Source organism: Boleophthalmus pectinirostris, unplaced genomic scaffold (genome assembly GCF_026225935.1).
Source record: "Boleophthalmus pectinirostris isolate CB_2022bp ecotype Guang Dong unplaced genomic scaffold, ASM2622593v1 HiC_scaffold_11, whole genome shotgun sequence".
NCBI classification, from domain to species: Eukaryota; Metazoa; Chordata; class Actinopteri; order Gobiiformes; family Gobiidae; genus Boleophthalmus; species Boleophthalmus pectinirostris.
This window is the reverse complement of record NW_026570994.1, coordinates 19,281,914-19,308,091: the sequence shown is the minus strand read 5'-3', so window position 1 is coordinate 19,308,091 and position 26,178 is coordinate 19,281,914. Positions and strand designations below refer to the sequence as shown.

At 46.3% G+C, this 26,178-nt stretch overlaps 1 protein-coding gene across 1 annotated transcript in view; it reads right to left on the bottom strand.

Annotated features, from left to right (window-relative positions):
- The window catches only part of prkx (protein kinase X-linked), a 75,394-nt gene that overhangs the window by 11,094 nt on the left and 38,122 nt on the right, over positions 1 to 26,178 (bottom strand). The window contains exons 4-5 of the mRNA XM_020936574.2: positions 20,095 to 20,214; positions 5,177 to 5,272 (exon numbers count right to left, since the gene is read on the bottom strand). Of these exons, the coding sequence (XP_020792233.1) occupies positions 5,177 to 5,272; positions 20,095 to 20,214 (216 nt within the window). The remainder of the gene's footprint in view (positions 1 to 5,176; positions 5,273 to 20,094; positions 20,215 to 26,178) is intronic.

Below are 26,178 nucleotides of genomic sequence, written 5' to 3'. Positions count from 1 at the left end.
GGCCGTTATCTATTTTTTCCATTTTTCATTTAAACACAAAATCAAAAACTGAAAAAAAAACAAAACAAATAATTATCAGTTTTTTCATTTTGTTTTTAGAGACAAATAATGAAGAAAATAGTTGTTTTATCGCTTTCTTATTTTTGGTTTTATTTTGAAAAACGAATGAACGAACGATACACAGGATTACGGAGTCGAGCAGGTGGCCGACTCTCCTCCAGAAAAGTTCCAGAGTGCACCTTTAAACCAAACCTCACTCCTCCTCCTCGTTCCTTTTGTGAACTTTTAAAAACCCTAAATCTCCGCGTTGGGGCTCTTTAATCCTCCCTGCGTCACTGCCATTAGTCGAGTCCAATTACTTAAGTGTGTCAAACAAAACAAAGAGCTTTAATTACAGTTTCCATGGTAACCTTTAGCCCCGCCCCCGCCTTAACCCCCGCGCACTTTTTACATTCATTTACGTCTGAAGTCGGCGCTCCCCGTGGTTTGAACCGGGCCCGGGTCTGAACTGTTCTGACTAATGACCCCCCCGTCTCCATTTGGGACCCCCGACCGCGGCGCTTTAGGCCATTAGAGCGAAGGATTGTGGGTAAAAATGGCCCTATTAGAGGCGGCGGGGGCGTGGATGGATGCGGCGGGGTTAAGAGGGCTCTAAACTGGAGATAAGTCAAAGGGAAATGAGTTTGTAATTTAAGCAAAAACACCAGGAAACATAAAAATACAGTTATGTAAAAGGAGGACAAAGTTACTGCGGAATACTCTTGTTTTTAAAGGTGCACTGTGTAACTTTTCTCATGGAACGTGCGTCAAATGTCTGGAATGTTTCACAGAGGCCACGTTTACATGATGTTTTTTTAATTGTTCTGACTTAAATAGTTTGGAATTAAAATATTCTCCGTCGGGTTTACATGGAAATTCCAAATTGAGGTTTACACGGAAAACTCGTTAAATCGTTTTTATTTAAAGGTTGTATGGAGGATTTTTTTTAGTTTCAAATTGTCAGTGAAAGTTTAAAATACCATTACAGAGATGCAGCAGCTTTGTAATTACGACCAAAAAAAAAAAAAAAATAAAAATCGATCAACTGTGGACGTGTTGAGGCCAGACAAACATCAGCCAATAGATAACGAGGCTGCCTCATTTTCTATTGGCTGTTAGGTTGTCAATCAAACTCCCTACGTTTCTAGTGTAACTGACTCATCGGCGAGCGGGGATTACGCGGTTTACGCAGCGGTTCTTAAAGGCTTTTTTAAACTGTAGGTTCCTCACAGTTCTCACAAAGTTTGTTGAGATGGTGGACGAGAATCCACGACCGGTTCGCCGCAAGAGAAAATCAGTTTTTGATGTCGCTGAGAGAAGAAGAGAAGGGGAAATGAAACGAAGCCAAACTGAGGTGATTCTTGGAGATCTCGTCCAGCGATGGCGCGAATGAAGCAGACAAAGGGTCTAAAAACTGACGTGTCGGTCGCTAAATTATTTCTATACAGGTCACTTCAACGGTAATTCTGAACGCGCACTGGCTGTAAAAAAAACGTGATTTCTAGAGTAAAGAGGCGGGAGGAGGAGATGTTTCTACTGAGGCTGTGGAGGAGGAAGGTGGTGTCACACATGCACAACATTTGAAAAAGGACTGTCGCTGTATTTCTCTTCCCTTAAAAAATCCTCTATACAACCTTTAAATAGTTTGGAATTAAAATATTCTCCGTCGGGTTTACACGGAAAACTCGTTAAATCGTTTTTATTTAATTCCGCTCAGCGTCTGGGGGTGGGGAACCGGAAGAAAACACAGACACTTCAGCTGCGACCGGCTTTTCCGTCGTCGTTTGTCGTTACGCCGCGGACACAAACACGATCCGAACTTTTCCCACGGTCGTTCCCGATGATAATGAAGTGGCAGAATCCGTGTGTCATTCGTTTATTCGTTTTTCAATATAAAACCAAAAATAAGAAAACATTATTTGTCTCCAAAACCAAAATGAAAAAATGGAAAACGATTCGTTTTTTTTTTTTCAGGATTTTGAAAGTGTTTGAAAAACGGAAATGGAAAACCAGGACTGAACCAGGACGTGACTTCCCGTTGATGACTGAACCAGGACTGAAACTGAACCGGACTGAACCGGGGACTGAAACCAGGGACTGAACCGGGACTGAACCAGGTCTGAACCAGGTCTGAACCGGGACTGAACTCTGAAACCGGGTCTGAAACCGGGACTGAACCGGGTCTGAACAAGGACTGAACCGGACTGAACCAGAACCAGGACTGAACCGGAGACTGAACCAGGACCGGGTCTGAACCAAACGGGGACTGAACCAGGTCTGAACAAGGACTGAACCAGGACTGAACCAGGTCTGAACCAGGACTGAACCGGGTCTGAAACGGGACTGAACTGGGACTGAACCGGGACTGAAACAGGTCCGGGACCAGACAGGAACCAGACAGGGATTAGATCAGGACTGAGACCGGGACTGAGACCAGAACTGAGACCGGGACCAGGACCAGGACTGAGACTGGGACTGAGACCAGAACCAAGACTGGGACTGAGACCAGACCAGGACCAGACCGGGATTGAGACAGGGACTGAGACTGAGACCGGGACTGAGACTGGGACCAGACCAGGGCTGAAAACAGTTTAGTCCTGGTTCAGTCCTGGTTCAGTCCTGGTTCAGTCCGGCATCTCAGTTTAAATCACGTAACCGGTCACCGTTTTTTTCAAATTTTCATTTAAACACAAAATCGAAAACTGAAAAAAATGAATCATTATCCGTTTTTTTCATTTTGGTTTTGGAGATAAATAATTTTCGTTTTCTTATTTTTGGTTTTATTTTGAAAAACATATGAACGAATGACACGCGGATTTAAAACGTAGAGATAAAAATGGTGATTTGACGTGACATAAAGGCGCGTCGCTGTAAAACTGAACGGGAAAAACAGTTTAAAGCGCCTCGTTCAAAAGACTCGGAGGAAACAGGGGTCACTCGGGGGTCACTCGGGGGTCACTCAGGGGTCAAAGTTTAAAGCCCAAATGTGTAAAAAACGTCCAAATGACCGTAAACCCAAACAGCTTAAACAAACGTCTAACTTTACGACGTGAGCGTGGGTGAGAGTTCTCGCTCTTCAGGCCGCGCTCCGTGAAGATTCAGCTGCTATTTACCGGGGGTCAGGGGTCAAAGGTCAAAGGTCAGGGCACAACAGTTTGGGCGAAAATAAACAAAACTACAAACAAGAGAAAGTGGAAAACGTTTAAGCCTCTCGTGTTTAACTTTTGTTTACGGTAAAAACTAAAGACTGGATAATTTATGGGTTATAATAGAAGCAGTAGTATTCACAGTAGTAGTAAGTAGTAGAAGTAGTAGTATTCATAGTAGTAGTATCAGCAGCAGTAGTAATACTAGTTCCAGTAGTAGTAGTACCTGTAGTAGTAGCAATAGTATTCACAATAGGTGTATTCGCAGTAGTAGTAGCAGTATCAGTAGTAGTAGTAGTAACAGTAGTAGTATTTTCAGTATCAGTATCAGTATTCATAGTAGTTCCATTAGTATCAGTAGTAATAGTAGTAGTAGTAGTACTGGTAGTAGTAACAATAGAAATATTCACAGTAGTAGTAATAGTAGTAGTAATTGCAGTAGTAGTAGTAGCAGTATCAGTAGTAGTAGTATTTTCAGTATCAGTATCAGTATTCATAGTAGTTCTATTAGTATCAATAGTAATAGTAGTAGTAGTAGTACTGGTAGTAGTAACAATAGAAATATTCACAGTAGTAGTAATAGTAGTAGTAATTGCAGTAGTAGTAGTGGCAGTATCAGTATTCGTAGGAGTTCCAGTAATAGTAATAGTAGTGGTACCTGTAGTAGTAGTAGTAGTAGTATTCAGAGTAGTATTAGAAGTATCAGGTATCAGTATTCATAGTAGTAGGAGTAGCAGTATTTGTATTCGTAGAAGTAGTAGCAGTATCTGTAGCAGTAGTACCTGTAATAGTAGCGGTACTAGTAATAGTAACAGTAGTAGTATTTGCAGTACTAGTCAGCAGTATTCACAGCCGCAGTAGTAGCATAGCAGTATCAGTATTTGTAGTAGTAGTTCCAGTAGTAAAATAATGGTAGTAATACCTCTAGTAGTAGTAGGAGTTCCAGTATTCGTAGTAGTAATACAACTAGTAGTAACAGTAGTAGTATTCACAGTAGTAATATTCATAGTAGTAGTAGCAGTAGCAGTTAGTAGTAGTAGTAGTAACAGTAGTAGTAGTAGTAGTATCAGGTATCAGTATTTGTAGTAGAAGTAGGAGTAGTAGTAGTAGTAGTATCTGCATTTGTAGAAGTAGTAGCAGTATCTGTAGCAGTAGTACCTGTAGTAATAGTAGTAGTAGTAGTAGTAGTAGTCATACTAGTAGTAGTAACAGTAGCAGTATTTGCAGTATTTGCAGTAGTAGTAGCAGCATAGCAGTATCAGTTTTCATAATAGTAGTAGTTCCAGTAGTAACAGTAATAGTAGTAATACTTGTAGTAGTAGTAGTTTCCAGTAGAGTAGTAACAGAAGTAGTAAAAGTAGTAACAGTAGTAGTACTAGTAGTAGTAGTAGTAGTAGTAGTAGTAAGCAGTAGTAGTAGTAGTAACAGTAGTAGTAGTAGTAACAGTAGTAGTAGTAGTAACAGTAGTAATAGTAGTAGTAGTAGTAGTAGTAGTACAGTAGTAGTAGTAGTAACAGTAGTAGTAGTAGTAGTAGTAGTAGTAGTAGTAGTAGTAGTAGTAGTAGTAGCAGTAACAGTAGTAGTAGTAGTAACAGTAGTAAGTAAGTAGTAGTAACAGTAGTAGTACAGTAAGTAGTAGTAGTAGTAGTAGTAGTAGTAGTAGTAGTAGTAATAGTAGTAGTAGTAGTAAGTAACAGTAATAGTAGTAGTAAGTAGTAATAGTAGTAGTAGTAGTAGTAACAGTAATAGTAGTAGTAGTAGTAGTAGTAGTAGTAGTAGTACAGTAATAGTAGTAGTAGTAGTAGTAGTAGTAGTAGTAGTAGTAACAGTAGTAGTAGTAGTAAGTAGTAGTAGTAGTAGCAGTAACAGTAACAGTAGTAGTAGTAGTAGTAGTAGTAGTAGTAGTAGTAATAGTAACAGTAACAGTAGTAGTAGTAGTAGTACCTATAGTAACAGTATTTGTATGTCACATATATTTGTGAGTTTCTTACTTGACGTAGAAATCCAGATGTCGTGGAAATTCCAGTTTTCCGGCCAGGATCTTCTGGTAAATCCCAAACGGGTTGTCATCAAAGAAGGGCGGATACCTGCGGGAAAGAAAAACACAAATAATGAAATAAAAAAATAAAAAAATAAAATAAAATAAGTAGGAAAAAGAGTTGGAGCTGTCAGAGACTCGTCCGTTTGTCCCACAAATGAATCCTGGTGCGAAACATGACGCAAGCTTCAGGAGCCGAGAGAAACTCGCTCCTGCTGAGTTCAATCGCGGAAAAAAAACACATTTACTCCTGACATTTCAAACTTTTTCTACTTTTGCACAACTTTTACAACAAAGTACATGGATTTTACAAGGATTTAGAGTTAAAATTCCGTAAACGTGACCGATCTGTGTCCCTAAATCCGAGGTAAAAATGTAAAAAATTTAACAGAGATTTTACTGGAAACTAATGTAAAGATGATTTAGTTTTAATTACAAAATGATGGAAAAATTTGTTTAAACCAGGACTAAACCAAGACTAAACCAGGACTAAACCAGGGCTAAACCAGGACTAAACCAAGACTAAACCAGGACTAAACTAGAACTAAACCAGGACTAAACCAGGACTAAACCAGGACTGAACCAGGACTGAACCAGGACTAAACCAAGACTAAACCAGGACTAAAACAAGGACTAAACCAGGACTAAACTAGAACTAAACCAGGACTAAACCAGGGCTAAACCAGGACTAAACTAGAACTAAACCAGGACTGAACCAGGACTAAACTAGAACTAAACTAGGACTAAAGCAGGACTAAACCAGGACTAAAACAAGGACTAAACCAGGACTAAAACAAGGACTAAACCAGGACTAAAACAAGGGCTAAACCAGGACTAAACACGGAGTAAACACGGACTAAACCAGAACTAGAACAAGGATTAAAGCAGGACTAAACGAGGGCCAAACCAGGACTAAACGAGGGCCAAACCTGGACTAAACCAGGACTAAACCAGGGCCAAACCAGGACTAAACGAGGGCCAAACATGGACTAAACCAGGACTAAACCAGGGCCAAACCAGGACTAAACCAGGACTAAACCAGGACTAAACCAGGACTAAACCAGGGCCAAAAGAGTTACTGAAACATGTGTGAATGAAACAAAACACAACTCCAGGTCTGTTTTTGACACGACCTGAAGTTCACGGGAGTCTCGTCCCCCGGTCTCGTCCCTCCGGTCTCGTCCCCCCGGTCTCGTCCACCCGGTCTCGTCCCTCGGTCTCGTCCACCCGGTCTCGTCCCCTCGGGTCTCGTCCCCTCGGTCTCGTCCCCTCGGTCTCGTCCCCTCGTCCGGTCTCGTCCTCCGGTCTCGTCCCCGGTCTCGTCCGGTCCGTCCCGGTCTCGTCCCCTCGGTCTCGTCCCCCCGGTCTCGTCCCTCCGGTCTCGTCCCCCTCGGTCTCGTCCCTCGGTCTCGTCCCGCTCTCGTCGTCCCCTCCGTCTCGTCCCTCGGTCTCGTCCCCCGGGTCTCGTCTCCCCCTCCGGTCTCGTCCCCTCGGTCTCGTCCCCCGGTCTCGTCCGGTTCGTCCCTCGGTCTCGTCCCCGGTCCTCGTCCCTCCGTCTCGTCCTCCTCGTCTCGTCCCCCGGTCTCGTCCCCTCGGTCCGTCCCCCCGGTCTCGTCCCCCCGGTCTCGGTCCGTCTCGTCCCTCCGGTCTCGTCCCTCGGTCTCGTCCCCCGGTCTCGTCCCTCCGGTCTCGTCCCCTCGTCCCCTCCGGGTCTCGTCCCCCCCGGTCTCGTCCCTCGGCCTCGTCCCCTCCGGTCTCGTCCCCCGTCGGTCTCGTCCCCTCCCTCGGTCTCGTCCCCTCCGGTCTCGTCTCGTCCTCGGTCTCGTCCCTCGGGTCTCGTCCCTCGGTCTCGTCCCCTCCGGTCTCGTCCCCTCGGTCTCGTCCCCTCGGTCTCGTCCCCTCGGTCTCGTCCCCCTCGGTCCGTCGTCCTCGTCCTCGGGTCGTCGTCTCGTCCCCTCCGGTCTCGTCCCTCGTCTCGTCCCCGGTCTCGGTCCCCTCGGTCTCGTCCCCTCGGTCTCGTCCCTCGTCTCGTCTCCCGTCGGTCTCGTCCCCCGGTCTCCCCGGTCTCGTCCCCGGTCTCGTCCCCTCGGTCTCGTCCCCTCGGTCTCGTCCCTCCGGTCCGTCCCCTCCGGTCTCGTCCCCCTCCGTCTCGTCCCCTCCGTCTCGTCGGTCCCTCGGTCTCGTCCCTCGGTCTCGTCCCCTCCGGGTCTCGTCCCCCTCCGGTCCCCCCTCGGTCTCGTCCCCCTCCGTCCTCTCGTCTCGTCCCCTCGGTCTCGTCGTCCCCGGTCTCGTCCCCTCCGGTCCGTCCCCGGTCTCGTCCCCTCGTCTCGTCTCGTCCCCCCGGTCTCGTCCCCCCGTCTCGTCCCTCGGTCTCGTCCCCTCCCCGGTCTCGGTCCTCGTCCCCCTCGGTCTCGTCCCTCTCGTCTCTCCGGTCTCCCCTCCGGTCTCGTCCCCTCGGTCTCGTCCCCCCGGTCTCGTCCCCCCGGTCTCGTCCCTCCGGTCTCGTCCCCTCGGTCTCGTCCCTCCGGTCTCGTCCCCCCGGTCTCGTCCCGTCTCCCCTCCGGTCTCGTCCCCTCGGTCTCGTCCCCTCCGGTCTCGTCCTCCGGTCTCGTCCCCTCGGTCTCGTCCCCTCGTCTCTCGTCCGTCCTCGGTCTCGTCCCCCGGTCTCGTCCCTCCGTCCCCTCGTCCCCTCGGTCTCGTCCCTCGGTCTCGTCCTCCCCCCCTCGTCCCCCGTCTCGTCCCTCGGTCTCGTCCCCTCTCGGGTCTCGTCCCTCCGGTCTCGTCCCCCGGTCTCGTCCCCGGTCTCGTCCCTCCGGTCTCGTCCCCTCGATCTTGTCCCCCCGTCGTCTCGGTCTCGTCCCCGGTCTCATCCCCTCGGTCTCGTCCCCTCGGTCTCGTCCTCCGGTCTCGTCGGTCTCCCTCCGGTCGTCCCCCCGGTCTCGTCCCCCTCCGGTCTCGTCCCCTCCGGTCTCGTCCCCCGGTCTCGTCCCCTCTCGTCTCGGTCTCGTCCCCCTCGGTCTCGTCCCCTCGGGTCTCGTCCCTCGGTCTCGTCCTCGTCTCGTCCCCTCGTCCGTCTCGGTCTCGTCCCTCGGGTCTCGTCCCCTCCGGTCTCGTCCCCCCGGTCTCGTCCCCTCCGGTCTCGTCCCCTCGGTCTCGTCGTCTCCCTCGGCCTCGGTCCCCCGTCTCGTCCCCTCGGTCTCGTCCCCTCGGTCTCGTCCCCTCGATCTCGTCCCTCGGTCTCGTCCCCTCGGTCTCGTCCCTCCTCGTCCCTCGTCTCGTCCCCCGGTCTCGTCCCCTCGGTCTCGTCCCCTCCGGTCTCGTCCCTCTCGTCCCCTCCGTCTCGTCCCCCGGTCTCGGTCCCCTCGGTCTCGTCCCCCCGTCTCGTCCCCTCGGTCTTGTCCCCTCTCGTCCTCCGTCTCGTCCCCTCCGGTCTCGTCCCTCCGGTCTCGTCCCCGGTCTCGTCCCCTCGGTCTCGTCCCCTCGGGTCTCGTCCACCCGGTCTTGTCCCCGTTTGACTATCGCTCGCCTCTTTTTTTCTCCTCTTTTTTGCTTCTGTCTGTTCCTTTGACCCAGATTCCTCCATCATGACTTCACCTTTCTGCACCGACTCTCGTCTCCTCTCGCTCTCCTCTCGTCTGCTCTGATTTCAAACATTCGCCGGTGCCGTTTTTCTCACACACAAACGTAATACTCCTCGGCCTCGCGTCTGTCCCATTATGTAATTTGGGGGAAAATGAGTCGCCCGAATTGAAACTGCTAAAGTCATCAGACGGAAGAAACGAGGAGAACGAAGAGAAGGAGGACGAAGAAGAGGAGGAGGAGGAGGAGGAGGAGGGCTGGCAGCATAATCATAATATAAGGGGGAATAAAGGAAGCTTTGTTTGAGTTTCAGACCCCGAAAACCACCGCGGGGCTGTTTAAAAGAAACGTCAGGCCCAAATGACATCATGAAGTGAAAGAACAGCAAATAAAAGAGTCAATCACGCTCGGCGAAAATGGAAAAATCCGCCGACGAACGTACACACGACGGGTTATTTAAGTTAACGCCGGGGCTCGGGCTTCAAATTAGCAGGAATTCCACGGGTCGAAATAGGCCTGCGTTCAATTATACTGCGTTTTACGGGTCAAAGCAGCAGGAAGTGCGTGTTAGCATGCCAGCTGCTGCCGGCTTTACCGTACCAGGGAGTTAACGCGGAGCTCCAACTTCAAAATTAGGAGAAATTTCACGGGTCGAAATAAGTCTGCATCCAGTTATAGTGAGTTTTATTGTTTATTGAGTGTCAGGAAGTGCGCGTTAGCATGCTAGTCGCTGTCGGCTTTACCGTAACATTGATACGAGGAGGTTAACATGGAAACTCGAACTTGAAAATTAGGAGAAATTTCATGGGTCAAAATAAGTCTGCAGCCAATTATAGTGAATTTTTACTGTCAGAGTAGCAGGAAATGCACGTTAGCATGCTAGTTGCTGTCAGCTTTACCGTAACGTTGATACGAGGAGGTTAACATGGAAACTCGAACTTGAAACTTAGGAGAAATTTCATGGGTCAAAATAAGTCTGCAGCCAATTAGAGTGAATTTGATTGTTTATAGAGTATCAGGAAGTGCGGGTTAGCATGCTAGTTGCTGTCAGCTTTATCGTAATGTAAAGACCAGGAGGTTAACATGGAACTCAAACTTGAAAATCAAAAAAATCAGTCTGTGTTTTACCGTCTGCATCCAATTATACTGCGTTTTATTGCCTATTGAGTATCAGGAAGTGCACGTTTGCATGCTAGTTGCCGTTAACTTTACCGGAAAGTTAACATGGAGCTCGAACTTCAAAATTAGGAGAAATTTCACGGTCAAAATCAATCCGCGTTGTACCGTTCGCAGCCAATTAAAGTAAGTTTTATTGATTACTGAGTATCAGGAAGTGCGTGTTAGCATGCTAGTTGCTGTTAGCTTTATCGAGAAGTTAACATGGAGCTTGAACTTCAACTTAAGAGGCATTTCATGGTCAAAATAAGAGTGCGTTGTGCCTCCTGCATCCAATTATACAGCGTTTTATTGATTATAGAGTATCAGTAAGTGCGCCTTAGCATGCTAGTTGCTCTTAGCTTTACCATGACGTTAACACCAAGAACTTAACATGGAGCTTGAACTTCAAATTAGGAGAAATTCCATGGTCAAAATACCGTCTGCATCCAAATATAATGCGTCTTATTGATTATTGAGTCTTGGGAAGTGCACGTTAGCATGCTAGTTGCTATTAGCTCTACCAGTCTGTGTTGTACCGTCTGCATCAAATTATAATGCGTTATATTGATTATTTTGTATCAGGAAGTGTGTGTTAACATGCTGGTTGCTGTTAACATTCTGGACTTGGCTCGTCATCTGGTTGATTGATTCCGTGGAAATATAAAGTTAAAGCCGTAGTTCGGAACATTCTCCAGAGAGGTTTAATGGCACTTTGTAAATTTATAGCCAACAACGACAACAGGACTACCTGATTTAGTCCTGGTTTAGACCTGGTTTAGTCCTGGTTTAGTCCTGGTTTAGTTTAGTCCCGGTTTAGTCCTGGTTTAGTCCTGCTTTAGACCTGGTTAGTCCTGGTTTGGTCCCTGGTTTAGACCTGGTTTAGACCTGTTTAGTCCTGATTTAGTCCTGGTTTGGTCCTGGTTTAGACCTTTTAGACCTGGTTTAGTCCTGATTTAGTCCTGGTTTAGTCCTGGTTTGGCCCTGGTTTAGCCCTGGTTTAGTCCTGATTTAGTCCTGATTTAGTCCCGGTTTAGTTCCCCTGGTTTTAGTCCTGTTTTAGTCCTGGTTTAGTCCTGGTTTAGTCCTGGTTTTAGTCCTGGTTTAGTCCTGGTTTGGCCCTGGTTTAGTCCTGGTTTGCCCTGGTTTAGCCCTGGTTTAGTCCTGGTTTGGCCCTGGTTTAGTCCTGGTTTAGTCCTGGTTTAGTCCTGGTTTAGCCCTGGTTTAGTCCTGGTTTTAGTTCTGGTTTAGCCCTGGTTTAGCCCTGTTTAGCCCTGGTTAGTCCTGGTTTAGTCCTGGTTTAGTCTGGTTTAGTCTTGGTTTAGTTTAGTCCTGGTTTAGTCCAGGTTCAGTCCCTGGGTTTAGTCCCGGTTTAGTCCTGGTTTTAGTCCTGCTTTAGACCTGGTTTAGTCCTGGTTTGGTCCCTGGTTCAGTCCTGGTTTAGTCCTGGTTTAGACCTGGTTTAGTCCTGGTTTAGTCTTGGTTTAGCCCTGTTAGTTGGTTTAGCCCTGGTTTAGTCCTGGTTTAGTTCTGGTTTAGCCCTGGTTTAGCCCTGGTTTAGTCCTGGTTTAGTCCTGGTTTAGTCCTGGTTTAGTCCTGGTTTAGTCCTGGTTAGTAGTCCCTGGTTTAGTCCTGGTTTAGTCCTGGTTTAGTCCTGGTTTAGCCCTGGTTAGTCCTGGTTTAGTCCTGGTTTAGTCCAGGTTCAGTCCCTGGTTTAGTCCCGGTTTAGTCCTGGTTTTAGTCCTGGTTTAGTCCTGGTTTGGTCCCTGGTTTAGGTCCTGGTTTAGCCCTGGTTTAGTCCTGATTTAGTCCTGATTTAGTCCGGTTTAGTCCTGGTTTAGTCCAGGTTCAGTCCCTGGTTTTGTCCTGGTTTAGTCTTAGTCGTTTAGTCCTGGTTTAGTCCTGGTGGTTTAGTCCTGGTTTAGTCCTGTTTAGTCCTGGTTTAGCCTGGTTTAGCCCTGGTTTAGTTTTAGCCTGGTTTAGTCCTGGTTTAGTCCTAGTTTAGTCCTGGTTTAGTCCTGGTTTAGTTCCGGTTTAGTCTTGGTTTAGTCCCGGTTTAGTCCTGGTTTAGTCCAGGTTCAGTCCCTGGTTTAGTCCCGGTTTAGTCCTGGTTTAGTCCTGGTTTAGTCCCGGTTTAGTCCTGTTTGTCCTGGTTTGGTCCCTGGTTCAGTCCTGGTTTAGTCCTTGGTTTAGTCCTGGTTTAGTCCTGGTTTAGCCCTGGTTTAGCCCTGGTTTAGTTCTGGTTTAAGCCTTTTAGTCCTGGTTTAGCCCTGGTTTAGTCCTGGTTTAGTCCTGGTTTAGTTCCGGTTTAGTCTTGGTTAGTCCCGGTTTAGTCCTGGTTTAGTCCTGGTTTAGTCCTTTTAGTCCCTGGTTTAGTCCTGGTTTAGTCCTGTTTAGTCCTGGTTTAGTCCCTGGTTTATCCTGGTTTAGTCCCTGGTTTAGTCCTGGTTTAGTCCTGGTTTAGTCCTGGTTTAGTCCTGGTTTACCTGGTTTAGTCCTGGTTTAGTCCTGGTTTAGTCTTGGTTTAGTCCTGATTTAAACCTTTTTCAGTCCTTAGTAAATTACACAAAATCATTCCAACACTTTTTATAAATTTCCACGGAAACAAGCAGCAAGAGTCAAATAAGCGTCAGGTCTGTGGAGATGCGAGCCGCTCACAGTAAAGACGAGCAATAAAAACATCATATATTAAAAAATTACACACTTTAAGTCCATTTTTGTGAGTGAAAAGTGACGTCCTGTGGCTTTAAATAAAAACTGAGCGTGTACAGAGGCCGGCCCATTAATCCCAAAGTGTATTACATAATCTATATAATTATATTTCCTCAGACTCACTGCTCTTGGCGTCTGTACGTTTTACTCAGTGTAATGAAACATACTCAGGAATAATTACAGCCTGTACGACTCCAATCAAATCAGAATCACTTTAGGACGGACACAACCGGAAAAGGATCATCGTGTCCACTTTTACTCTGCATAAAAACAAAAAACTCCACAAACATGTTCTGGAATATGAGTCTTGGTTTAGTTTCTTGTTTAATTTCAGACTTTTTGTCAGTTTTTCTGGTTTAAAATGTGAACTTTAAACCGAATCTTATTATTTAAAAAGGTCCTAAATGTGCAAAACCAGGATTAGAACAAGAACTAAACCGGGACTAAACCAGGACTAAACCAGGACTAAACCAGGGACTAAATTAGGACTAAACCAGGACTAAACGAAAACTAAACGAGGACTAAATGAGGACTAAAACAAGGACTAAAACAAGGACTATACCAGGATTAAACCAGGACTACACCAGGACTAAACCAGGGCTAAACCAGGGCTAAACCAAGGACTAAAACAAGGACTAAACGAGGACTAAAACAAAGACTAAACCAGGGACTAAACCAGGATTAAACCAGGACTACACCAGGACTACACCAGGGCTAAACCAGGGCTAAACCAGGCCTAAAACAAGGACTAAATCCAGGACTAAACGAGGACTAAAACAAGGACTAAACCAGGGACTAAACCAGGATTAAATCAGGACTAAACCAGGACTAAACTAGGACTAAATTAGAGGTAAAAATAGGACTAAACTAGGGACTAAAACAAGGACTAAACCAGGGACTAAATCAGGTCTAAACCAGGACTAAAGAGAGACTAAACCAGGACTAAACCAGGACTAAATCCAGAACTGAACGAGAACTAAACGAGGACTAAATGAGGACTAAATGAGGACTAAAACAAGGACTAAACCAGGACTACACCAGGGAATAAACCAGGGCTAAACCAGGGCTAAACCAGGACTAAAACAAGGACTAAACGAGGACTAAAACAAAGACTAAAACAAGGACTAAAAAGAGACTAAACCAGGCCTAAAACAAGGACTAAATCCAGGACTAAACGAGGGACTAAACCAGGACTAAACCAGGGACTAAACCAGGACTAAACCAGGACTAAACCAGGACTAAACTAGGACTAAATTAGAGCTAAAAATAGGACTAAACTAGGGACTAAAACAAGGACTAAACCAGGACTAAATCAGGTCTAAACCAGGACTAGAACAAAGCTCCAAAGCTCAACATGTAAAAACAAAACTCCAGGTTTGTTTGTGATGAACAAAGATCAGAAAACAGATGATTATAAACCCTTTAAAACACATTAAACCTTGTCACATTTCCTTATTATGAAAGATGAATTATTATTATTATTATATTTTTTTTTAAAATTTTCTGTCTGAAATCATTTCTGCTTTAACAAATGAATCCTTATCCCTTTTTAATTACGGCGTATTTAACCCGGACCTCTTTCCGTCAGCGCCTCGTAATGAACTCATCTATTCATTTAAAGGTCTCTCCTGTCACATTTATCCGCTCCTCCCGCCCCTGTCTGCTCCTGTCTGCTCCTGTCGACGCCTGACCCTTACCCAGCATGCACCTCGGCGGGCGGCTGACGTGCCAGGCTAATTTATATCTGTACGGGCACAAAGGAGCGCCTCTTCTCGCCGCGAACTCACCGTGGACTGAAACATGTCGCGGTCGGACGCTAAAGAACATCAGAGCGGATCAAAAAAAAATGAAGGAAACCGGGAAAAAATGTCTAATTGTGTTTTTTTTTATTGACGTTGAGGAATTTCATGGTAAAAATCAGTTTGTGTCGTAACCGTCTGCATCAAAATATACTGAGTTTTATTGATTATCGAGTGTCAGGGAGTGCACGTTAGCATACTAGTTGCTGTCAGAAATTTCATGGTCAAAATTAGGACTATCAAGTTTAGTCCTGGTTTAGTCCCTGGTTTAGTCCCTGGTTTAGTCTCTGGTTTAGTCCTAGTTTAGTCATGACTTGGCGCTGCTTTGGTCCAGGTTTAGACTAGTTTAGTCCAGTTTTGGTTCAGGTTTAGTCCTGGTTTAATCCAGGTTTAGTCCTGGTTTAGTCCTGGTTTAGTTCAGGTTTAGTCCAGGTTTAGTAGAGGTTTAGTCCAGGTTTAGTCCAGTTTTAGTCCAATTTTAGTCCAGTTTTAGTCCAGTTTTAGTCCAGTTTTGGTCCAGTTTTAGTCCAGTTTTGGTCCAGTTTTAGTCCAGTTTTAGTCCAGTTTTAGTCCAGTTTTAGTCCAGTTTTAGTCCAGTTTTTTAGTCCTGGTTTAGTCCCTGGTTTAGTCCCTGGTTTAGTCCCAGTTTTAGTCCAGTTTTAGTCCAGTTTTGGTCCAGTTTTGGTCCAGTTTAGTCCAGTTTTAGTCCTGGTTTAGTCCGAGTTTTAGTCCAGTTTTAGTCTAGTTTTAGTCCTGGTTGAGTCCTGACTTGGTGCTTGCTTTAGTCCAGTTTTAGTCCAGTTTTAGTAGTCCAGGTTTAGTCCAGTTTAGTCCAGGTTTTAGTCCAGGTTTAGTCCAGTTTTAGTCCAGTTTTAGTCCAGTTTTAGTCCAGGTTTAGTCCAGGTTTAGTCCAGGTTTAGTCCAGGTTTAGTCCAGTTTAGTTTTAGTCCAGTTTTAGTCCTGGTTTTAGTCTAGTTTTAGTCTAGTTTTAGTCCTGGTTGAGTCCTGACTTGGTGCTGCTTTAGTCCAGTTTTAGTCCAGTTTTAGTCCAGTTTTAGTCCAGTTTTAGTCCTTTGGTTTAGTCCGAGTTTTAGTCCAGTTTTAGTCTAGTTTTAGTCCTGGTTGAGTCCTGACTTGGTGCTGCTTTAGTCCAGTTTTAGTCCAGTTTTAGTCCAGTTTTAGTCCAGTTTTAGTCCAGGTTTAGTCCAGGTTTAGTCCAGTTTTAGTCCAGTTTTAGTCTTAGTTTTAGTCCTGGTTTAGTCTGAGTTTTAGTCCAGTTTTTAGTCTAGTTTTAATCCTGGTTGAGTCCTGACTTGGTGCTGCTTTAGTCCAGTTTTAGTCCAGGTTTAGTCCAGGTTTTAGTCCAGGTTTAGTCCAGGTTTAGTCCAGGTTTAGTCCAGTTTAGTCCAGTTTTTTAGTCTAGTTTTAGTCCTGGTTTAGTCTGAGTTTTAGTCCAGTTTTAGTCTAGTTTTAGTCCTGGTTGAGTCCTGACTTGGGGCTGCTTTAGTCCAGTTTTAGTCCAGTTTTAGTCCAGGTTTAGTCCAGGTTTAGTCCAGTTTTAGTCCAGTGTTAGTCCAGGTTTAGTCCAGGTTTAGTCCAGGTTTAGTCCTTAGTAAAATATATAAAATGATTATTTCTATTTCCATACATTAAATCTCTCATTCACTCCCATTAAACTTCTACTCTGGAGCTTATAGTCCAAAAAACACGATATTATTGATACAAAAAACGTTTTGTTCGAATTACAACTCAGTCCGTGGCTCCATCGTCTAATTTATTCATCAAACTGAACATTCTTAATATTTCCGCTGTTAATATTTATCAGATTTCTTTATAATACGACTACGATCCCTGAACATTTCACATTTGACTTTAAACCCAGTGCAGATTCATCGATAAAATACTTGTCAAAACTCTAATTTTCTTGTTCCAAAACGTGTCACATGAAGAGTTTCTTCGATCCAGAGGCCGTAAACGTTGGAGCCAGTTTTCACATCTGGTCAGAGAAGCAGATCAGAAATATCGTTTAAAAAGAGTTTGAGGAAATGTTTGAAAATCATTCGGTTGTAAATCTCTCGTTGTGTTTGAATCGAACGTGTGTAAATGTAATTTTAAAAAGTTATGTGCAGCTAAAATCTTCAGTTTTAACGTTTTAATATAAGGACTTTTTGGATTTTCGCCTTTTTTACGTAGTGGTTTTTTATTGTTATATGTTAAATAGAACATAAATAAATGTCCAATGTTTTTTTTTTTTTTTAAAATAAAGAATAAATCAGCCTCACATTTGTTATCAGTAAAATTTGTGTCTGATTTGAAGATCTGGTCTGATCTGGGGACACGGTTTGGTCAAGTTTATGGAATTTTAAATAAAAATCTTACGTACAGTTCCTTTATAATTATCCATTGTTGTAATGCAGTTTAATTATACTCTTGATTTAGTACTGGTTTAGTCCTGGTTTGGTGCTGGTTTAGTTTTGGTTTAGTCCTGGTTTCAGTCCTGCTTCAGTCTTTTGCTTCAGTCAATTTTAGGTCCAAATTTTGATCCTGGTTTGGTCCTAATTTCGTCGTACTTTGGTCCTGCTCTGGTCCTGCTTTGGTCCTGGTTTTGGTGATGGTTTAGTTTTGGTTTAGTCCTTGTTTCAGTACTGCTTCAGCCCCCCCAGGTTTTGGGATGACACTGTGCTGCTTCAGCCCCAGTTTTGGCCCAGTTTTGGTCCAGTTTTAGTCCAGTTTTGGCCCAGTTTTAGCCCAGTTTTGGCCCAGTTTTGGCACAGGATTAGTCAAGTTTTGGCCCAGTTTTGCCTCAGTTTTGGCCCAGTTTTGGTTCAGTTTTGGTCCAGTTTTATACCAGTTTTATACCAGTTTTCCAGTTTTGGCCCAGTTTTGGCCCAGTTTTGGCCCAGTTTTGGTCCAGTTTTGGACCAGTTTTGTCCAGTTTTGGCCCAGTTTTGGTCCAGTTTTGGCCCAGTTTTGGTCCAGTTTTGGCCCAGTTTTAGTCCTGGTTTCCATACATTTCTCTCAAACTTAAATCTCTCATTCACTCCCATTAAACTGTTTATTTTTCCTGACAGATCCTCCTCTTCCTTGGGCCCTTGCCTCCTCTCTCCTCTCCTCCTCTTCCTCCTCTCCTCCTCTTCCTCCTCTCCTCCTCTTCCTCCTCTCCTCCTCTCCTCCTCTCCTCCTCCTCTCCTCTCCTCCTCCTCCCTCTCTCCTCCTCCTCCTCTCCTCCTCTTCCTCGTCTCTCCTTTCCTCTTCTCTCCTCTCTCTCCTCTCCTCCTCTCCTCCTCTTCCTCCTCTCTCCTCTCCTCCTCTCTCCTCCTCTCTCCTCTCCTCCTCTTCCTCCTCTTTCCTCTTCCTCTCCTCCTCTCCTCTCTCCTCCTCTCTCCCTCCTCTTCTCCTCTCCTCCTCTCTCCTCTTCCTCCTCCTCCTCTCCTCCTCTCTCCTCCTCCTCTCCTCCTCTCCTCTCCTCCTCCTCCTCCTCTCTCCTCCTCTCCTCCTCTCCTCCTCTCCTCCTCCTCTCTCCTCCCTCGGGCTCTTGCCTCGTCTCTCTTCACTGTTGCATCACAGACGCAGGTGTGAGAAACAAAATGGCCGACCATTGTTTGGCCAAATTATGGTCAGGTTTTATTCTCGTCACAGAGTCGACAGAGACTCACCTGCTCCGAGTCAAACTGTGATTTAGAGAATCTGGGTTTACGAATATTTATTTCTGTAGATTTTTTTATTTATATATCTGTAATTTGGTATTGAAAAAATAAAATCTTCCATATTTTAGATTCATTTTAAAGATGAATTATGTAACTTTTCTGCTCTAAATTAAGGCAAGTTTAGTTCAGGGTTTTACTCCCAGAGTTTGAGTCCAGGTTTGAGTCCAGGTTTAAGATCCAGGGTTTAAATCCAGGTTTGAGTCTAGGTTTGAGTCCAGGGTTTAGTTCAGGTTTAGGTCCTGAGTTTTAGGTCTAGGGATTTTAGGTCCAGGGTTTTAGTCCAGGGTTTAGTCCCAGGTTTTAGTCCAGGTTTTAGGTCCAGGGTTTTAGGTCCAGGGTTTTAAATCCAGGGTTTAGGTCCAGTTTCTTCTAGGTTAAATCTGTATTTGTTTAGTCCAGGTTTAATCTGGGTATAGTCCAGGTTTAGTCCCAAATTTAGTCCTAAACAAGGATTTTAGTCTTGGGTCAGATCTGTATTAACCTAAAACTGTAATCTGTATAAATCCAGGTTAAATTCAAATGAAAATATGGTTTGGTTTAAGATTTTAGTCCTGGTTTAGTCCCCGTTTAGTCCCCGTTTAGTCCTGGTCAAGTGCTTGTTATAAGAAACATTTTTGTTTCTTTGATTTCGTTTGTTATTTTATTTTATTTCATGTTTAGAGTCCAGACGTTTCACACTCAGACCCTCTGAGAGCTGCAGCTGCTTTAGAGAACATCGCCCCCTGGTGGGAGGGCAGTGCACTCACACTTTTACTCACACGGACAAAACTCAGGGTATTTTAGTCCAGTTCGCTCTGGTTTCAGTCCAGTTTCAGTCCTGGTTTAGTCCTCTGTTTATTCTTGCTTTAGTACTGGGTCAATCCTAGTTCAGTCTTGGTTTGGTCCAGTTTTAGTCCTAGTTTTAGTCCTGGTTTAGTCCATCTTTAGTCCTGTTACAGTCAAAGTTTAAATCCTGGTTTATCCTGGTTCAGTTCAGTTTTAGTCCAGTTTTAGTGTTGGTTCAGTACATGTTTAGGTCCTTGATTAGTCCCTTGATCGGCCCTTGTTTAGTCCAGGTTTAGTCCAGGCTTAGTGCGTGTTTAGTCCTGGTTGGTTTTAGTCCAGTTTTAGACCAGTTTTAGACCAGTTTTAGACCAGTTTTAGACCAGTTTTAGACCAGTTTTTGTCAAATTTTAGTCCAGTTTTAGACCAGTTTCAGTCCAATTTCAGTCCACTTTTAGGCCACTTTTAGACCACTTTTAGACCACTTTTAGTCCAGTTTTAGACCAGTTTTTGTCAAATTTTTGTTCAGTTTTAGACCAGTTTCAGTCCAATTTCAGTCCACTTTTAGTCCTTTTTTAGGCCACTTTTAGGCCAGTTTTAGACCAGATTTAGACCAGTTTTTGTCAAATTTTAGTCCACTTTTAAACCACTTTTAGTCCAGTTTTAGACCACTTTTAGACCAGTTTTAGACCAGTTTTTGTCAAATTTTAGTTCAGTTTTAGACCAGTTTCAGTCCAATTTCAGTCCACTTTTAGTCCTTTTTTAGGCCACTTTTAGGCCAGTTTTAGACCAGATTTAGACCAGTTTTTGTCAAATTTTAGTCCACTTTTAGTCCACTTTTAAACCACTTTTAGTCCAGTTTTAGTCCAGTTTTAGACCACTTTTAGACCAGTTTTTGTCAAATTTTAGTTCAGTTTTAGACCAGTTTCAGTCCAATTTCAGTCCACTTTTAGTCCTTTTTTAGGCCACTTTTAGACCAGTTTTAGACCCTTGATTAGTCCAGTTCTAGTCCTGATTTTGTCCATTTTTAATCCTGCTTTAGTTTTGGTTCAGCCCCAGATTAGTCAGTTGATCGGTTTTAGTCCTGGTCTCGTCCTGGTCCAGTCCTGGTCCAGTCCTGGTCCAGTCCTGGTCCAGTCCTGGTCTAGTCCACTTACCCCGCTAACATCTCAAACACCAGGATCCCGAGGGCCCACCAGTCCACAGCTCTGCCGTGGCCTTTGCTCTGGATCACCTCTGGAGCCAAATACTCGGGAGTCCCACACAGAGTCCACGTCCTGAAGAAAAGAAACAAGAGAAAACAAAAAATATACGTCAACAAAACTCTGAAAATAAAAACAAAACTCTGAAAATAAAAATAAAACCAAAACTAAAAACCAAAAAAGTCAAATCCCTGATCATTTCTACAAGTGAAAAAATCCATTTGACCTGCTCACATCTCAGTTAAAGCAGCACTGCGTAACTTTTCTAGTGGATGGGGACGTCACATTCTCCACCGTCTCCATGGCGACGTTCATGCCGAGTCTGGAATATCCCGCAGTATTGCATTAAAAGCATCTATTCAAGCCTGTTTCGTCAGCAACGTAAAAAGGTTTAATCAATCGAACAGACGGAAGATAAATAAGTTTAATGCCGTATTGTGGAATATTTCATGCGGAGAAATGAAATCTCCATGGAAACAAGAAGGTGTTGGATCCTGTTATTAAAAAAGTTTCCTAGAGCAACTTTAAAAAAAAAACTGCAAGAATGAAGGGAGGGCATCTGGCACAGGATATAGGAGTATGAGTCCAGGGTTCAAGGTCCAGGGTTTTAAGTCCAGGGTTTTAGGTCCAGAGATTTGGGTCCAGGGTTTTAGTCCAGTTTTAGCCCTGGTTTATTCTAGATTAAGTCCGCAAACAGTTAGTCGTGGTTTATTCCAGGTTAAATCCTGGTTTAGTCCAGGTTTAATACAGGTTTAGTACTTGCTTTTAGTTCGGGTTTTAGTTCAGGTTTTAGTTCAGGTTTTAGTTCAGGTTTTAGGTACAGAGATTTAGTCCAGGTTTAGCCAGGGTTTCTTCTAGGTTATGTCTGTATATGGTGTCATGGCTTATTCCAGGTTAAATCCTGGTTTAGTCCAGGTTTTAGTCCAAGATTTAAGTTCAAGGTTTAGTCTCTGGTTTAGTCCTGGTTTAGTCCAAGATTTAAGTTCAGGGTTTAGTCTCTGGTTTAGTCCTGGTTTCTTCTAGGTTAAGTCTGTATAGGGTTAGTCATGGTTTATTCTGGGCTAAATCCTGGTTTAGTCCAGGTTTAGTCCCTGGTTTAGTCCCAGATAAGAATTCTAATCTTGTGTCAGACTGGTTTAGTGCTGGTCAAGTGCTGGTTAAGTGAAACATTTTTGTGAACTTTGATTTTGTAGGTTATTTTATTTTTGGACCACCCTGGACCGCACTGGACCACCCTGACCGCACTGGACCACCCTGGACCGCACTGGACCACCCTGGACCACACTGGACCACCCTGGACCACCCTGGACCACACTGGACCACCCTGGACCACCCTGGACCACCCTGGACCACCCTGGACCACCCTGGACCGCACTGGACCACACTGGACCACACTGGACCACACTGAACCACCCAGGACCGCACTGGACCACCCTGGACCACACTGGACCACACTGAACCACCCTGGACCACCCTGGACCGCACTAGACCACCCTGGACTACCCTGGACCACACTGAACCACCCTGGACCACAATGAACCACCCTGGACCACACTGAACCACCCTGGACCACCCTGGACCGCACTAGACCACCCTGGACTACCCTGGACCACACTGAACCACCCTGGACCGCACTGGACCACCCTGGACCACCCTGGACCACCCTGGACCACCCTGGACCGCACTAGACCACCCTGGACTACCCTGGACCACACTGAACCACCCTGGACCGCACTGGACCACCCTGGACCGCACTGGACCACACAGACAAGAATTCTAATAGGTCAGATCTGTACTAATGATCTAAAACTGTAATCTGTAAAAGTCCCGGTTAAATCCAAGTTAAATTTGTCACGGGAGGGCATCTGACACACACAGGGGTACGGGGGGCACGGGAGGGCATCTGACACACACAGGGGCACGGGGGGGGGGGGGGGGGGCAGCGTTGCCGTGGAAACAGAGTGAAGGAGGTCATCAGCGTGGCTCAGAGGGAGGTGATGTAACGCTCGAGGAGCAGATTTCATCAAAGTGAAGTGTCAGGTGCAGAGACATTTGCAGAAAAACTGGAAAAAATCCACGTGGCACAGCAGGTTCAGTCTGACGCCCGACAACCACAAGGTCTCGGGTTCAACTCCCAGACTCTTCAAGACTTTTCACTACATCATCATCTGCATTTGACCCATCGCGGTTATAGGTTTAGTCCTGGTTTAGTCCTAGTTTATTTCTACTTTAGTTCTGGTTCTGGTTAAGTCCTGGTTTAAAGTCCTGGTTTAGTTTTCATTTAGTCCTGGTTTAGTCCTACTTTAGTCCTGGTTTAGCCCTGGTTTAGTCCTGGTTTAGTCCTACTTTAGTCCTGGTTTAGTCCTACTTTAGTCCTGGTTTAGTCCTGGTTTAGTTTTCATTTAGTCCTGGTTTAGTCCTACTTTAGTCCTGGTTTAGTCCTGGTTTAGTCCTACTTTAGTCCTGGTTTAGTCCTGGTTTAGTCCTGGTTTTAGTCCTTTTAGTCCTGGTTTAGTCCTACTTTTAGTCCTGGTTTAGTCCTGGTTTAGTCCTGGTTTAGTCCTACCTTTTAGTCCTGGTTTAGTCCTACTTTAGTCCTGGTTTAGTCCTGGTTTAGTCCTACTTTAGTCCTGGTTTAGTTTCTTAGTCCTGGTTTAGTCCTGGTTAGTCCTGGTTTAGTCCTACTTTAGTCCTGGTTTAGTCCTGTTTAGTCCTGGTTTAGTCCTACTTTTAGTCCTGGTTTAGTCCTGGTTTAGTCCTGGTTTAGTCCTGGTTTAGTCCTACTTTAGTCCTGGTTTAGTCCTGGTTTAGTCCTACTTTAGTCCTGGTTTAGTCCTACTTTAGCCCTGGTTTAGTCCTACTTTAGTCCTGGTTTAGTCCTACTTTAGTCCTGGTTTAGTCCTGGTTTAGTCCTGGTTTAGTCCTGGTTTAGTCCTGGTTTAGTCCTGGTCTGAGCTTGTTCGGTGAAACATTTTTGTTTCTTCGTTTTCGTTTGTTATTTTCTTTTCTTTCATGTTTTTGTGTCACATTAGAGTCCAGACGTTTCACACTCAGACCCTGTGAGCTGCAGCTGCTGTAGAGAACGACGCCCCCTGGTGGGAGGGCAGCGGGACAGACTCATTAACAAGCTGCCGATATAATAAACTCAGCTCTGGAAATGCAAATCTAAAGCTAAAAAAAGAAGGTGGGACAGAGTATTTTGAGCTTTGGAGATTCGGGTCTAGTCTCGGGTCTGGCCTCGGGTCTAGTCTCGGGTCTAGTCTCGGGTCTAGTCTCGGGTCTAGTCTCGGGTCTAGTCTCGGGTCTAGTCTCGGGTCTAGTCTCGGGTCTGGCCTCGAGTCTAGCCTCGGGGGTCTAGCCTCGGGTCTAGCTCTCGGGTCTAGTCTCGGGTCTAGTCTCTAGGGTCTAGTCTCGGGTCTAGGTCTCGGGTCTGGTCTCGGGTCTAGTCTCGGGTCTAGTCTCGGGTTCGGGTCTGTCTCGGGTCTCAGTCTCCGTCTAGTCGGGTCTGTCCTCGGGTCTAGTCTCTCGGGTCTAGTCTCGTCTAGTCTCGGGTCTAGTCTCGGTCTAGTCTAGTCTCGGGTCTCAGTCTCGGTCTGGGTCTCTCGGTCTAGTCTCTCGGTCTCGTCTAGTCCTCGGGTCTAGTCGGGTCTCGGGTCTAGGGTCTCGGGTAGTCTAGTCTAGGGGTCTAGTCTCGGGTCTGGGTCTAGTCTCTCGGGTCTAGTCTCGGGTCTGGTCTAGTCTCTAGTCTCGGTCTAGTCTCGGTCTAGTCTAGTCTCGGGTCTCCGGGTCTCTCGGGTCTAGTCTCGGGTCTAGTCTCGGGTCAGTCTAGTCTCGGGTCTAGTCTCGGGTCTCTCTGTCTCGGTCTAGTCTCGGGTCTCTCGGTCTGGTCTCGGGTCTAGTCTCCTAGTCTAGTCTCGGGTCTGTCTCGGTCTAGTCTCGGGTCTAGTCTCGGGTCTAGTCTCGGTCTAGTCTCGGTCTGGTCTCGGGTCTAGTCTCGGTCTCTCGGTCTGGGTCCTCGGGTCTAGTCTCGGTCTAGTCTCCGGGTCTAGTCTCGGGTCTAGTCTCGGGTCTCGGTCTAGTCGGGTCTTGGTCTCGTCTGTCAGTCTCGGTCTAGTCTCGGGGTCTAGTCTCGGTCTGTCTAGTCTCGGGTCTCGGGTCTGGTCTCGGTCTGTCTCGGGTCTAGTCTCGGTCTGTCTAGTCTCGGTCTAGTCTCGGGTCTAGTCTCGGGTCTGGGTCTCGGTCTGGGTCTGGTCTGGTCTCGGTCTAGTCTCGGGTCTAGTCTCGGGTCTGGTCTCGGGTCTCTCGGTCTAGTCTCGGGTCTAGGTCTCGGGTCTAGTCTCCGGTCTGGCCTCGGGTCTAGTCTCGGGTCTAGTCTCGGGTCTAGTCTCGGTCTGGTCTCTCGGGTCTAGTCTCGGGTCTAGGTCTCTCGGTCTAGTCTCGGTCTGTCTCGGGTCTAGTCTCGGGTCTCTCGGGTCTAGTCTCGGGTCTAGTCTCGGGGTCTAGTCTCGGGTCTCTCCGGTCTGGCCTTCGGGTCTAGTCTCAGGTCTCGGTCTAGTCTCCGGTCTAGTCTCGGGTCTAGTCTCCGGTCTAGTCTCGGGTCTAGTCTCGGTCTGTCTCCGGTCTGGTCTCGGGTCTAGTCTCGGGTCTAGTCTCGGGTCTAGTCTCGGGTCAGTCTCGGGGGTCTAGTCTCGGGTCTAGTCGGTCTCGGTCTCTCGTCTCGGGTCTAGTCTCTCGGGTCTAGTCTCGGGTCTAGTCTCGGGTCTGGGGTCTAGTCTCGGGTCTAGTCTCGGTCTAGTCTCGGGTCTAGTCTCGGGTCTAGGGTCTAGTCTCGGTCTAGTCTAGTCTCGGGTCTAGTCTCGGGTCTGGTCTCGGGTCTAGTCTCGGGTCTAGTCTCAGTCTAGTCTCGGGTCTAGTCTCAGGTCTAGTCTCGAGTATTTTGAGCTTTGGAGATGTAAACAGACTAATAATAAAGATTTACTCAAACATGAATGAAACAAAACACAAGTCCAGGTTTGTTTTTGATGAGAAAACAACATTAAAACACGATTTAAACCTCACAAGAGTCAGTCTGTGTGATATAGGGATCTTTAAATAAACCATTACATTAATCCAGACTCCATCTTGTCCTGTCGTACTATAAACCCGATCCCGTTTCACCGGGGTCTCGTTTTACCCACGATGCCCCTCTGCCCCGTGTCACTGTATCCCTGTGGTGTACGTGACATATGCAGAGGTGCATTGTGGGAGATCAGGTTTCTCACACTTCACTTTGTTTACAGAGTCTCTGGTTTCTGAGCATCACTAATGTATGAAGACAACCACTCCACTTCACTGCCATTTATCAAACTGACAGGTCTGGTCTCCAGTCTAGTCTGGGGTCTGGTCTCCGGTCTAGTCTCCGGTCTAGTCTCCGGTCTGGTCTCCGGTCTAGTCTCCGGTCTAGTCTCCGGTCTAGTCTCCGTCTGGCCTTGAGTCTGGCCTCGGGTCTAGTCTCGGGTCTAGTCTCGGGTCTAGTCTCCGGTCTAGTCTCCGGTCTAGTCTCCGGTCTAGTCTCCGGTCTAGTCTCGGGTCTGGCCTCGGGTCTAGTCTCCGGTCTAGTCTCGGGTCTAGTCTCGGTCTAGTCTCCGGTCTGGCCTCGGGTTTGGCCTCGGGTCTTGTCTCCGTCTAGTCTGGGGTCTAGTCTCCGGTCTGGCCTTGAGTCTGGCCTCGGGTCTAGTCTGGGGTCTAGTCTCCGGTCTGGCCTCCGGTTTGGCCTCGGGTCTAGTCTCGGGTCTGGCCTCGGGTCTAGTCTCCGGTCTAGTCTCCGGTCTGGCCTTGAGTCTGGCCTTGAGTCTAGTCTCGGGTCTAGTCTCCGGTCTGGTCTCCGGTCTGGTCTCCGGTCTAGTCTCCGGTCTAGTCTCGAGTCTGGCCTTGAGTCTGGCCTTGGGTCTAGTCTGGGGTCTAGTCTCCGGTCTGGTCTCCGGTCTGGTCTCCGGTCTGGTCTCCGGTCTGGTCTCCGGTCTGGCCTTGAGTCTGGCCTCGGGTCTAGTCTGGGGTCTA